Source organism: Rhinopithecus bieti, unplaced genomic scaffold, assembly GCF_001698545.2.
Source record: "Rhinopithecus bieti isolate Rb0 unplaced genomic scaffold, ASM169854v2 scaffold_16999, whole genome shotgun sequence".
Lineage (NCBI taxonomy): Eukaryota > Metazoa > Chordata > Mammalia > Primates > Cercopithecidae > Rhinopithecus > Rhinopithecus bieti.
The window spans coordinates 2,412,209-2,427,207 of NW_016808939.1; the positions used below are offsets into that span (position 1 = coordinate 2,412,209).

The 14,999-nt window shown below is 39.3% G+C and overlaps 1 protein-coding gene across 1 annotated transcript in view; it reads left to right on the plus strand.

The window, feature by feature from the left end:
* The window catches only part of PALLD (palladin, cytoskeletal associated protein), a 430,541-nt gene that overhangs the window by 153,781 nt on the left and 261,761 nt on the right, over positions 1-14,999 (plus strand). Inside the window, 1 exon segment of the mRNA XM_017887895.1 lies at positions 9,643-9,821. Coding sequence (XP_017743384.1) covers positions 9,643-9,821 — 179 coding nt within the window.

A 14,999-nucleotide genomic window follows, 5' to 3' on the forward strand; every position in this document is an offset into this window, starting at 1 on the left:
ATATGGTCAAAAAAAAAAAAAAAAAAAAAGGCAAGATAAAATCATTTTCATAGTTTAGTTTTATCTGGGCTGGTCCATCCTTCTATTTTATCCTTTTCCTTACGAGATAAAGTGGTTATTTGAGGAAAGAATTGCTAGACATGAATCTGGTTTTGGTTCAAATTCTATTTTATTATTTCCTGGGCTTTGAATTTCAAAAAGCCAATCTATTTATTGGTCTCTTTTGGGCCATAAGGTTAAAGTACATCTGTTGTCCACACAAATTTAGCTATTGGCCTTCGAACTAAGCAGTCATGAAATTATAGCCATAGTAAATTTAGACAACGATTAATTTCACTTCGGTCTGCCTGTAAATCCACATGACAGAATAAACATAGTTTGTCGTGTGGTTAATGTGAACACATGTAAAAAATTAAGAAATCTTTGGTGATGAGACAAAAAATACTCCATAAAAATTAATTAGTGTTTCATTGTTGATGTATGAAATGCAATACTTACAGATGGCCCGACTTTGAGCTTAGGCAGCAACAGAACTTATCCCGGGCATCGCTTTCAAATTTTGTTTTGGTGGTTCTCCAGTTTGGAAAAGGAACACCTGGAAAATGTAACCATTGCTGAAGCACTTATCTCTCTGGGGCTTTTTCCTACCCTTTAGTTTCATTATTATACCATTACAGAAACTGGTTGCTTCAGTTTTCTTCAAGTATGGACTTCATGAAGCCATGTGGTTGCATGTGCTTTGGGAGGAGGAGGCAGCTGGGGGCTAAATTTGCCATCCTGAAATCATCCGTGACATCCCTTTGAAGATAAATTTTGTCAGGAAGCACAAATCAGTGGAGTTGTGAGGAAGAAGTGGAGAGACATCTTTCAACATAACCTTGTTTCCTCTTGAGCATAAAGGAATTGATTTAAAGGAGAAAATAAAACTCAATAGTTTTAAAGGCTTTTATTTAATAAGCACCTGATTGTTTCCATTAACTGGCTTTTAACATTTACCATTTTGCTTAGCAAAGTTGGAGAACATTAGCCAAGATTCATTGATGAAACTTTATAAGTGTTATAAGTCAGATTTGTTTCATTTTAAAAGCCACATGTTTAAAATACAGTGCACAGAAAATTTTCATGATACATAGCTGTGGTTCAATAAAATAAAGATAGCCAAAAGAAACTGTCACTCATAAAATCTACATTTCCTGCTAAGTGTTAGTATTAAAATAGATACTACAAGTCAACTTGTAAGCCAAACGATGCCATATGTGATTTTTTAACATAAGCTATTCGTATTCTGTACTAGAAAGTGTATCTTAGACTTTGCAGTGATTTGTTGGTTCCTTTCATTAGTCATGAATTTATTATCATAAAAATCAACACTCATGACCCTATCTTGGAGAATCGGAGTGTTCTGAGCAGCTCCAGTATACAGTTCTGAGACCCACTGCCAGTTGCAGGGGTCACAAGAGAAAGATATTACTAGGCCACATCAGGGAGGTGAATTTTTAAATGTTCTTACACCACCCAAGAATGGAAGTGACTGGTGGTTTTCAAGGACAGCCATTTGGTCTGAAGCAGCTGCAGCCCCTTGATTTTAATTATCCTCCTGACTCTTTGATGCCTAACCAAAAAAGCCCTAGGACTGTGGACAGATGCAGCCACTCTCCTCTAACAACTGGACTCAGACCAAGTCAGCAGTCACATTTAACCTCACCTTGAAATGTAGAAAGTGAACAATTACATATTGAACATTTTCATGTAAAACACCTTCTTGAATTTCAATCCAGCCACATCCTGCTACTGCCATAATGGTGATCCTTGAATTTTTGGCACCATCTCGTTTTTAAGCTGGAATGTTTAGAAAATCCTTATGGGGAGGGAGGGATCATTATGCAACAACAGCAATACACACACACACACACACACACACACACACACACACACACACATATAGATGTATACATATTTATAAAAAACTATTTCAAAATCCCAGCACAGAATAGTATAAAGGAGTATGCTATCTTACAGAACTATAAATGTTACAATCCTTTTTCCTACTCTGTTCTATAATCCTTTATGAACAAGGAAAATTCAAGAATCGTGAATATTATCTCCTCTCCAACAAATTGATTTCAAACTGAGTATTATATCCAAAGAAGCTTAATCTATAAGTATGAAGCTATAACCAACTTTGAAAGATTTTTGAAGCAATACAAGTTCCTTTCTTCCTTCCTTCCTTCCTCTTTCCCTCTCTCTCTCTTTCTTTCTTTCCCAGGTTGGAGTGCAGTCGAGATCCCAGATGCGATCTCGACTCACTGCAAGCTCCGCCTCCAGGGTTCACACCATTCTCTTGCCTCAGCCTCCTGAGTAGCTGGGACTACAGGCATGCACCACCATGCCCGGCTAAGTTTTGTATTTTTAGTAGAGAGGAGGTTTCACCATCCTGGCCAGGCTGGTCTTGCTTGAACTCCAGACGTTGTGATCTGCCCGCCTCGGTCTCCCAAAGTGCTGGGATTACAGGCGTGAGCCACCGCGCCCCGCACAGTACAGATTTCTATGTGATGGAAAAACTTAAGCTCATTAAGTAAAATATATTCATTGTATTTCCTTATGTCTACAATTGGATTTTCTTCTCTGTTAGCCCCTGCTACTAGTCTCATGAACTAAGAAACCTGGCTTAACTGACATCTATGCTTCCAACCCGTTCCCGCATTGTAGTCTAAGTGAAAAAAAAAAAAAGCCCCTTGATGAATGAATGATTGATGAATGAATGAACGAGCATGACTACATCTTCTAATCCTTTTACATTTTATTTCCAATTAGTACAAGGTTATTTTCATGTTTATGGTCTTGAAATCTGACAGCCAGTCCCAACTGGTTTATTCTTATATTAGCAACTTAATTCTTTTGAAGGGGCATGTACCATGCCCGCTAATTTTGCAAGGTTTGGCTCTCCAGCTTCCCTCAGCTCCTTGTTTGTGTGGCAATTACATAGCTATTTAACAGCTGCACTAGGAATTAAAGAGGAAGAATCAGTAAGCTTTGTTAAAACATGTATCTATCCATAGATACATGTTTTGATGAAAGATGAAAGCCAAAAGCTTTAAGGAAAATGAAATTTTGGAGACTCCCGGGTTTTATTGTTTGTGTTCTTCTTTTAATTGCTATAGATAAATGAGAGTTGCCTATATCTAAAGATATAATGACAACTACTTCACAAGGTACTTGTGAAAATAAAATAAGGTCATATTTGCATACAATATGCATTCAATAAATATTCTCTTTCCCTTAATTTGAATTTCTATAAGTCCTCAAGAATTATCATTGTTCCCAAATATTGTATCATCTTTTCATCCTAATTATGAGATCATAATTACATATGTTTAATGATTTTATGGCAGAAAATAAAAAATGTGATTGAAGTTGAAATTTATCAGAAGTTCAGAATGGGAATGTAGATAATAAGATTTTAATTTTTTGATATGCTACCCAGATACTATTCACTAGATACAAGGCTTCCAGGTATTCAGAATGGAACGAATAAATGTCCGAGGGGATCGTCAAGTCAAATTTTACTTGAGTGGATTCTGTCTTAGCCACATTCCACCCACACTCCTCTCTCAATCAAACCCCTCTCCACTCTTGGCCCATAGCAATTAAACAGGGCTTTCAGGATCTGGAGGAAAATGAGAATGTATCCCCTAGAAAGAGATCAGATTGAGGATGGCAAATGTGTTTCATTTCAACCTTCCACTTTAGTTGCTTTGTAGCCTTAAACAGCTATGCTGAGGATTCTCAGACATTCCATTTCACTAGCAAAGAACATTCTGATGAGTGAGTGACGTGTGCCACAGAAAGAAGGGGGATAGTGTCCTTGCCTGTGCCATGCATTTACCAAACCTATACTTCCTCTTATTTTGTATGCTTCACAGTTTGGCTTGTCACCCTAGTATCTATTTCCCTAAATGGCATCAGCAACAAGAATTTAATGTGAGAAAAATTCAAGAGGTCAAAATTTAACCAACAGAAATCCCATTTCGCTCTTTAGAGAATAGTAAATGTTTTGAGTTCTTTGCCAGGAGGCTGGTGGAATTATGACCTTTGAGAAACTGAACTAAACAAACATGACTGTAGCACACCCATCTCATCCAGTGTGTGGTGCCAAAACTTCAAAACTCTAAGATTCTCTTAGACAAGAAGGTGATTTGTCTTTAATCAGCTACATAAAGAGTGGATGAGGCAGATTTCCTTTTCTGATATATGCACTAACTAGATTATTTTGAGTTTAAGTGTATGCTTTTTAAATGCACTGCAGTTTGAGCTGGTGAAAGTCTATAAGCTTCTCTCCATATATATTTTAAAGCAGAAACTGTAGCCAATATTAAACTATTTGTTCAGTCCTTTTTTCATCTTTCATCTTCTTTGATAAGCTCAATGGCAGTGTGCCCTGTTTGAAAATGTAGGTTTGACTGCTATTCAGATATGGTGAGGTAAACAGATTAGATGACTGTCGTTGGAAAGGTACTAAATAGTTTGTTATTCATAGTTCCCAAGAGGAGGGGGCATGCCGCACCACAGGGGACTGCAGGGAATGCGCCAGGGTCAGTCAGAAGGCCAAGGAGCAAGAGGGAAATTTGGACAGGAGCCTTTGCCTAGGAATCCACAGGAAAGGGATAGGTGAGGCAAGGTAAGCAGGGTTAGAACTGTCTGTTTTGAGTAATTTCAGTGGGTTCTCAAGCATAGGGGCTGTTTCTGGTTGTCTGGTATCTGGCCCTGGGTTGATGTGGGGAGGGAAGTTGTGGCCCTGAGTATGAGAGCCCAGAGGGGGTGCTGAGTGTGTGGGCTCTGTATTGGTTAGTTTGCATATGGAGGGCACGCTCCCAGGACGGTCTTTAACACTTCTAGGAACTGGCTAACCCTGGGAGAGGCAGTCCCTACAGGGTCAGCCATGTCCCAGATGCAAAATTGAATGCATGCAAAATTATGTTCTTTTTGTATGTTTCTCTCTGTACTCAAAAATAATTAACCTCATTCATTTGACAGTTGATCATTTGTCCCTTTCTGATATCATCTGTATTGTTTCCTCGTGCCATTATTTGATATCAAATGCATTTATGCCAATTTCCCCAACTAGAAATCAACTACTTCTTGATTGTTTAAAAAAAATGCAATTTTTAAGTTTTAAAATTGATCCATAGAGTATTGCACCTAGTTGGTGCTTTAAAATATTTATTATCAGCCCCACGTTACTTTAGAACATGCATCCGATGAAATAGCAAATAGTGAAGAAATCTGTGCTCCAATAGATTTTTAAAATGCTACATACATATTACATCTCACTCCTTGATGTTTGCAATTCACATTTCCTTTTTTAAGGCCCTGGGAAATCCTGCAGAAAAGAACTTATTTAACATTGTCCCAATCCAGCCATTTACTAAACTTATTTGACCATGAAACTTTTTCTCACTGGGTACCTGCTAACAACCCAGGAATATGTTGCAGAATGCTTTTCTATCCTGTTTCTTCCATGGAATTTGTACTTTTTAAAAAAAATAAAGACTGATTATAAACTGAGTGATAATGATAAGTTTAAGACTAAAGAAAATAATCAGCAAGTGCAATAAAGTGCTTCAAATAACACCTTAATACTGGCAGAGAAGTTAAGACAATGAATGCACTTTCTGCCTCAGTCTAACTCATCTATTTAGTCAAGTGAAATGGTTCATTATGTAATGAAACTCTTCAACAACTGCATATGGCAAAATGATTGGTGCTTGTAAACCACTAGGCTGACCTGTTTTTGCTTTTGAAATATGCATGCTTTTTGTTCTCCAGCTCATTGAATAAAATTGAAACAGCATCTCAGATGGTAACACGTAGAAGAAATAATGCAGAGAAAAGAATAAATTTGCCCAGTAAGGTATAAGTAAAATAATTAGCATGAGCCATGCATATTGCTTTCAGGGAAAGCAACTGACAGCCAGGAAAAGTCAGTCGTTGACGTAAGTGCCTGTCAAGTCACCAGTTCTATGTTGTTAAAATGTGGTAAGTTAGGGTGTGACCCAAGGGGAGGAGGAAAAGAAAAACTGCAAATATTTGAATGGCAGGCTCTCCCTAAAAACAAAATGGGCAGCATAGTTTCTGGCCAATATTTAGATGAATGTGTGTTTGATCTATGATTGGAATCATTTGCTCAATGGAACTAGCAATGGCAGAGCAAAGAGGCTCAACTGTGGCTTTAGGAAAGTCATTTAGCCTTCCAGTTCAGGTTCCTCATCTGTATGAGGAGACAAAATGTCAAGGTTTTTTTGTTAAATGGAAGCGTGTATTTTTAATGACTGTGTTAAAAAGTATTTCATGAAATGATGTAGAAAATTCTTTGATGAAGGGTGCAACTAAATTAATGGCTTAGCTTACTTGAAATATACTAGGATACAATCATGTTTCTGAGATCACAGGCCCACATTGGACTTTTAAATGTATTGATGGATTTGGCACCTTGTCTTTATCACAACCATGGTACTTAACTTTCCATGTTATACTGAAATTAGCTTTTGATGGGCCTTTCTATCCTATTGGAATGTAAGTTTTTCCATGGTAGAGGCCTGGTCTTTTTTTTTTGAGACAGAGTCTCACTCTGTTGCCCAAGTTAGAGTGCAGTGGCGTGATCTCAGTTCACCGCCAGCTCCACCTCCCGGGTTCACACCATTCTTCTGCCTCAGCCTCCTGAGTAGCTGGGACTACAGGCGCCCACCACCACGCCCGGCTAGTTTGTTGTATTTTTAGTAGAGGTGGGTTTCACCGTGTTATCCAGGATGGTCTTGATCTCTTGACCTTGTGATCCGCCCGCCTTGGCCTCCCAAAGTGCTGGGATTACAGGTGCAAGCCACCGCGCCCAGCCCCTGGTCTTATATTAATTTACTCTCTAGGTTCTAGCACAATGTTTGGCATATGAATGTATTAAGCATGCTTTTTAATTTTCAGTATCTCTGCTGCTTTGGCATGCAAGGGACCAGAGATACAATGTACATTTCTTAAAAATGGTTGCTATGTTAAACAAGTGAGCAACCTGGATGGAGAGCCAAGACTCTGTGAGGCGGGTCATTCTGGTCCAGAACTTATCAGACCAACACTTCTTAAAGTGCACATGATCACCTAGGGGACCTGAACTGATTCAGTAGATTTGGGGTGAGGGTCAAGATACTGCATTTCTAACAAGTTCCCAGGTGATGCTGATGCTACTGGCCGCAGGACCACACTTTAAGGAGCAAAAAGCAGGAGTGGGGAACCTTTTTCTATAAAGATCCAGATACTAAATAATTGGGGCTTTGAGGTTCATATAGTATGTTGCAACTACTACTTGACTCTGTCACTATAATGCAAAAGCAGACATAGACAATACATAAATGAATGAGCATGGTTATGTTCTCCCCTCACCACTGAAAAAAAAAAACCACCTTATTTAAGGACTCTGAAATGTGAACTTTATGTCACAAAATATTCTTCTTCTTTTGATTTTTTTCAAACCTTTAAAAGTATAAAAACCATTCTTAGCTCAAGGGCCATATAAAAACAGGCAGTAGGCTTGCAGGCTGTAAGTTTGCTGAGTTAGAGGATAAGATACTAGTCGCTTAGGTAGTTGGCAAAGGTTTCCCTATGGAGTACATCTAACCAAAAGAAACGAATCCTTCTCCCTATTGAACCTCTGTTGCAATTTTTTATGCTTCATTTTCCCCCAATAGGTGGTTTATATCTTTTTCATGGAAGGTAGAAACACTCTAATTCACAGTACAGACAGACAAACTCAACTAGTTTAGAGTTTAGCAGGCATTATTTTTTCTGTTACCTGTAGTAGGCAATGCAGTTCCTCACACATAGAAGCTCCGTTAGTGTATATTCAGTTTATTTTAATCTGTTGAAGAAGCCTTTAGCTTGGTCTTAAGGAAGAGTAGTTCCTAGATGGGATTAATGAAGAAGGTAAGGAGATGATTCCAAGGAGAAGAAAATGTGGGCACAGAAAAATAGGCAGGTAATATTTGAGGGCTATGTAAGGAGCAATAAGTCCATGCAAATATTCGACAGAAACAGGGGATTAGTATAAGAAAACGATAGGGCCAAGTTATATGAAAGCCCACAATGACAGATCTGAAGTTTAGGGAATGATTTATGTAGGGAAAAACTTTAAGAGCATTAATCTGATGACAGAATATAGAAAGAATTTATAGACTGCTGGTGATGGAGAGACCAATTAAAACACTAAAGCCACAGTTAACACTGATGGGTGAGGATCTGGACTATGGCTTTGGAAAGATAACAGAAAAAAAAGAGACTGGAGGATGACTCTGGGCTGGAAAGTTCTTCAAGATTTTATGACAACAAAGAAAACCATACAGTGCCCCAGAATCAAGAAATGCTGCCCTGCTCAATTGCCCCCAAAATAATATGGTTTGCATTGCATAGAATGCTCAGTTGGCTGATTATTTTATGTTCTTTAATTCCCCAGGTCTTGTCTCTTCTTTGGTGAGAATCACATATTTAATGTTGAGTATGGTTTCTGGGGTTGATACTCAGAATATTAGCAAGCTCATTTGCTTTATTAACTTTATTTTCAAATTAAATTAGACAAAAACCTATATTATCCTACTCTAAACCAGAAATAAAAAAGTCTTCCATGTCATATTTCACAAAAGGATGTGAAATCCAAGTAATTTTATAGGAAACTAAGAGAAAATCTCTAGGTGCTCATTAAGAGCTAAATGGACAATATTTTCCCAGAGAATTCAATTCTTTTAGTTGTAAGTGGCAGATTTCTACACATCTCTTTAAAAATAAATCCCATTTGGGTTATTTTTTTAGGGCAGCTTTGGGCTTTGTTTTGTTTTGTTTGTATGTTTGTTTCTTGGTAAAATGTAAAGGCAACCAAATGTTACTGAGAATTTGAGGTGCTGGGGGAAGAGGGGAGAGAGAGTGAGAGAACCTGTGTTCAGTCTGGCAGCCTGAAATTTCCCACACGAAGGGCCTGATTGTTTGGGATAGGAAAAGTGCTGACCAGCAAGAATGAATCACAGCACAACTGCTATATCTCTCCACATCTTGGAGGCCAAGGCAGTCTGCTAGAAAGTTCTGTAAATATCAGAAATGTGGAAGGCATCAAATCTGTTACTGCTCAGCTGATCAGAAGTCTTAAGGTCAACAAAAATATTGCTGCCTGTGATTTTTTAACATGATAAGTTTCCTTTCATATATTAAATATTTTGAGCATAATGTTTATATTACTTTTCTATTTTTCTTTAGATAAGACTAATAGATAAAACTGTAATAAATGGAGGAGGTATTTGTTATAAAGCATTTTATAAGACACTGAATTTCTGTTCCTTTTATTTTATAACTGAAACGGTCTTTCTGAGTTTGACAGCATCACTTGGGTTGATAAAATGTACAAGATACTTTACAAAGAAAACCTATGGGAATTGTCTAGTCATTAATTTCACAGTCTAAATTGTAGAGTTTCCATTAGTAACACTGACACTGATTTTTTTTTAATCAAACATAGTTTTGCATAGCAACTAGACTTCACTTCTGCTTTATTGTTTTAAACATCACCATTTACTTTCTTTCCCTCCTGTCCTTTGACCTCCATTTGGCCTGCAGATGGTTCTGTGAAGGGAAAGAACTGCACAACACTCCTGATATTCAAATCCACTGTGAGGGTGGGGACCTCCATACCCTGATCATAGCAGAGGCCTTTGAGGACGACACAGGTCGCTACACCTGTCTGGCTACGAATCCCAGCGGCTCAGACACAACATCTGCTGAGGTGTTCATTGAAGGTAAGGAGGGGTGCCTGGTAATGGGGGATAAAGGTGTGTCAGTGGTCTAATCACTCCAGTATCTTGGGTGTGCAAATGTGCCTTTCCAATGCAAACAGCACAGTGGTATTCTAAATCAAACTTCATTTCCCTGAAAACCTTTATAAATTGAACTGTTCCAACATTTAGGCACCCATCAACTGTCTCTGATGTCAACATTTGTTCCTTTTAATGTAGAATGTTTCCACTCCATTAACTTGAATTATTTAAAATGTAAGGCATCCAAATTATTTTTGTCTTCCTCTAATAAATGAAGCATAGAAACATAATTGAAATATCATATCAAGCAAAGTTAAGCGATAAATGACTCAGGAAATCATTCATGAGAATTTTAAGTGATTTATGTTCTCATTTTTACTAAATTCTAGAATTTTGCCTCTTTTGTTAAGACCCCATTATTCCTGCTAAATGCACTATAAACTTGCAATCACTAGGTGAGAATATTCAAGAATCAATGTTGTTTTAAAGAGGGGTAAGCAGAGAATGAGCTGTTTCTGTTGTTCTGTTCATCTTTGACAGGATTCAATCTCCAGGGAGTTAAAAAACTTGATATCAAAGTATTATATTTTACATTTGTATTGTGTTTTGATCAATACCAATCATTTAGAATAGTTGAAAGTGTTTTAAGCACTTACATGACACTTACAAAATGTGCGCGCGCGTGTGCGTACGCATACACACACACACACAATCATTTACACTTTGCCGTAGCCTACGAGGTATTATTAGTGTTCCCTTTTTATAACTGAGGCCCAGAGAGGTAGAAGAAACTTGTTCAAAGTCACACAAGAATTTGAACCAAGACAGTCTTGCTCCAGGGTCCATATTAACCACGCTATCATACAGATAGGTATTTCAAAGTGCTGCATGAATGAAAAGTCAATGACAAAAGATGTTTAAAATTTCACTAATGAGTTGGCAGTATTATTCAGGGGTGGCAAACTTCTTAAGGCATGTTAGAATACAGTGACGGGAACTTAAACTTCCTGTCTGCTAATGATGATCAGATGTGTCCTCTAACAGGTAGAGCACTTTTAAATGAAATTCTTCATTTGCTTACAAGATTGCTAGAAATATGGTAAGTTTTGGGTTCTGCTGCTTTCATACTACAAATATTAAATGAAATCACATTAGATTTAAGTAAAAGCCTGTCAACTTAATTTAACCAAAATTTATGAAGGCCCTACTAAGTGCTACACAGTGCAGGTATAAATGTGGTTAAGAGACAATCCCTGATATCAAGGAGTTCTCAATCTAACGGCAGATAAACACATTAAAAAAAAAAAAAAAGGTCAGGCCCAGTGGCTCACGCCTATAATCCCAGCACTTTGAGAGGCCAAGGAAGAGATCAAGACCAGCCTGGCCAACATGGTAAAACTCCGTCTCTACTAAAAATACAAAAATTAGCCGGGCATGATGGCGGGCACCTGTAGTCCCAGCTACCCAGGAGGCTGAGGTACGAGAATCACTTAAACCTGGGAGACAGATGCTGCAGTGAGCCGAGATCATGCCACTGCACTCCAGCCTGGGCAATAGAGTGAGGCTCAGTCTCAAAAACAAACAAACAGAAAAAGGAATGTAAAATGATAAAGTAATATAATAAGTTGTATAAGAGAAATCAAAAGCATTTTAAGAACTTATAAAAGTTAAATGCATGATATATAAGATATATATAAATCATATATGTATATGTACTATAAAATGAGATATTTCACTGCCTCTTAAAACCAGCTGCAGAGTCCAACTGAGATAGACTCAAACTCTCACCACACTGATATTTAACTTTAAATGTCGTTCTTCTGTATAAAAGTCTCTGAACTGCCAGTCCTCTTCTGCCAGTCCTTTCAAATCATCTGCATGAGGCACTAAATATAAGAAAAGTATCCCTCTAGTTCTATATGCCACATATGTATCATGTTCGGGACTTCAACAGGGATAGTGGATTTCTTCCAGTGCACAGCTTTCTATGTGACACTGCTGAACTTACTGAGACATCTGACACCGTTGGGTACCTCTGACTGTAGATAGATCTACAGAGACGGGGTTTCACCGTGTTAGTCAGGATGGTCTTGGTCTCCTAACCTTGTGATCCGCCCGTCTCGGCCTCCCAAAGTGCTGGGATTACAGGCTTGAGCCACCGTGCCCGGCCTGATTCATGTTTTCTAACTGACACTTTGGTTTATAATTGGGGATACCAGTAGAAGCCTATTGCCGGTGCCTCAGGGGGATACGGCAGAGATGAGGGAGTAAGTCAGATTCAAGTTGGGTTCACAGGCAGGTCCAAAAGCCCTGCAGTGGTTCCACGTGGAGGCGAGGGGAGGAAAGGAATCAGGAATGACTCTGTGGTTTCAGCTGTACCGTTTGTGAGGACAATGGTGCCAGTCTCTGAAATGAGGAAGACGGGAGAGGAACAGGATTAGGGGACAGAAGGAAGTAAGTGCTGTCTTTTGAACATGGTGTGTGTGTGTGTGTGTGTGTGTGTGTGTGTGTGTCTGTGTCTGTGTCTGTGTCTGTGTGTCTGTTTGGAGATGGAGTCTGGCTCTATTGCCCAGGCTGGAGCTTAGTGCCGTGATCTCGGCTCACTGCAATCTCCGCCTCCTGGGTTCAAGCGATTCTCTTGCCTCAGCCTCCCGAGTAGCTGGGACTACAGTCACGAGCCACCATGTCCGGCTAATATTTGTATTTTTAGTAAATATGGGGTTTTGCCATAGTGGCCAGGCTGGTCTCAAACTCCTGACATCGAGTGATCCGCCCACCTCGGCTCCCAGAGTGCTGGAATTACAGGCATGAGCCACTGCGTCCAGTCTGAACATGCTGTGTTTGAAATCTCTACTTAGCCACGTGGACATATCAGGCCGGTAGTTGCAGACATAAACATAGATGTCTAGAGCACAGGATGAGAATGCAGTATTTGGGGAGCATCAGGATATAGATGGCAACTAAAGCTGTAGGACTGGACACACCTCCAGACAGATCAGCTAGGGAGGAAGAGGGGATGGAGACGAGGAAGGGATCTGAGTCTGAGCCTGGGATACTTCTGCATGTTGAAAGAGGAGTTGCCAGCAAACAAGATAAGAAGGAAAAGCCCCTAGGGTGCGAGAGAAACCAGGCAGAATGGTGTAAGGGAAGGCAAGAGAAAGAGTTTCCAGAAGACGGGGCTGCGAGCTGTGTCTGTTGCTTCTGAGAGCTCCAATCAGATGTGGGCCAGGAAGAAACCACTGGGGTCAGCAACAGTGGATGTTGTCAGCGATTTTAGCAAGAGGAGCTTGAGGAATCTGAACAGGGTCAAAGATCAAATGGAACTGGCTGAGAAAAGTTTGTGAAACATGGAAAGAGAAGCAGCAAATAACAGATATTTGTTGGAGAAGTTTTGCTTAACCGCCAACAGAGATAGGAGCTGGTATCTGGAATGGAGCATGGGGTCAAAAAAGATGGTTTTTACAGTGTGTGTGTTTTCAGGCTGGAGTTACTAGAATATGTTTATAGGCTGAAGAAAATAGTGCAAGACGGAAAAATAGATCATGCAGGAGGGAGGAGAATAAGATGGGGAAAGGAAATGGAATCTGTACTAGATGGTGAGAGGTGCCCTCAAGAACTAGCTGGCAGAGGGAGCTTCTCAATAATTTCCTATATAAATAGGAAAGATCCATGTAAACATGTAAAATAAATACAGACATCTCAATTTTCCACCACTGCCTCCCCCTGTGATTGTAAAATGAATTATACAGGCTGTAAAATGAATAGCTTTATGAGCTCCAAAGAGGGCAGGATGGTGGCCCTGAAATGTGGGATGAAGGAAGCTGGATTAAGCTAGACCTTGTGGATAAAGAGGATTGGGGTCAGGAGGAGAGGAGGGCAGGGCAGCATTAAGAAGGTGGGGAAGGGAACCAGCGTGACGCAGATTGGCAGGTTCTGTTTGACACAGGTTCTCAGTGCTACGAATAATCAGATAAAATGTGTACCCCTTTGAAGTGACATTGTGAAGTGTGCTGTGATGTGAAATGTGGAATTGTTCCTGGTAGCCACATAGGGTAAAGCCTTTGGTGCTGGGACCACTGCCATGCCCCTCTAGGCATAGATTCCATTCACTGGGTTTGGAAAACTTTTGGAGAAAAGCTAAACCAGTTTAAGCACAGCTTTGGCCATTCTTCATGTTATCTATTTGAAAATAACTTTTCATGATATTTTATGATGGCTCTATGCTTTGGTTTCTTCATCTGGAGAAAATTAGATTGTTGTAAGGGTTGAATGAGTTAATCCACTGGGGTGGTACCTAGCACACAGCGTAGGCCATTATTATTTATAAATACTGTATTTTATTTTAAAAGCTAAAATGTATGGATAAAAGGAGATATAAAAGTCATGTCTAGGCCAGGCATGGTGGTTCATGCCTATAATCCCAGCACTTTGGGAGGCTGAGGCAGAAAAATCATTTAGTCCAGGAGTTCAAGACCAGCCAGAGCAACATGGTGAGACCCCCCCCCCCCCCCCCCCCAACAAAAAAAAAAAAAGTAGCCAGGCATGGTGGTGCACACCCGTAGTCCCAGCTACTTGGAAGGCTGAGGTGGGAGGGTCACTTGAGCCCAGCAGGTCAAGGGAGAAGTAGCTGGGATGGCACCACTGCACGCTAGCCTGGGTGACGGAGTGAGACCCTGTCTCAAAAAATAAAGCATATCTAATCCCACTGCCTTATGACAGTCACTCTTAATATTTTTATCTTTCCAATTTTTTTCCTACATGTGAGTACTTAAATTTTGCTGTATCTACTCTTTTGAACTCTGTTTTTTTTTTAATTTAAACGACTCTGTCACAGACATCTTCCCATGTCATTAACGTTCTTTAAAACCATTTTAATTCCTTTGTAGTCGTTCATCATTTATAAAGTTATGTGTCACTGACATTGCTTCAGTTACTCTGATCTGTGAATGATTCTTGCCGTGTTGGTAATTATAGCAACTGATTTAAAAGAGAGGAAAAGAAGCAAATAATAGAAATGAGAGAAAGGATGTATTTATTCCCCAAATCTTGAAAGGCAAAATATGCCTAAAAGGATAAACTCCATGACTCAGTTCAGTAAAGTCAGTTAGAGATTTAAAACATATCTATATAATATATAAACATAATGTATTATGTTTATTT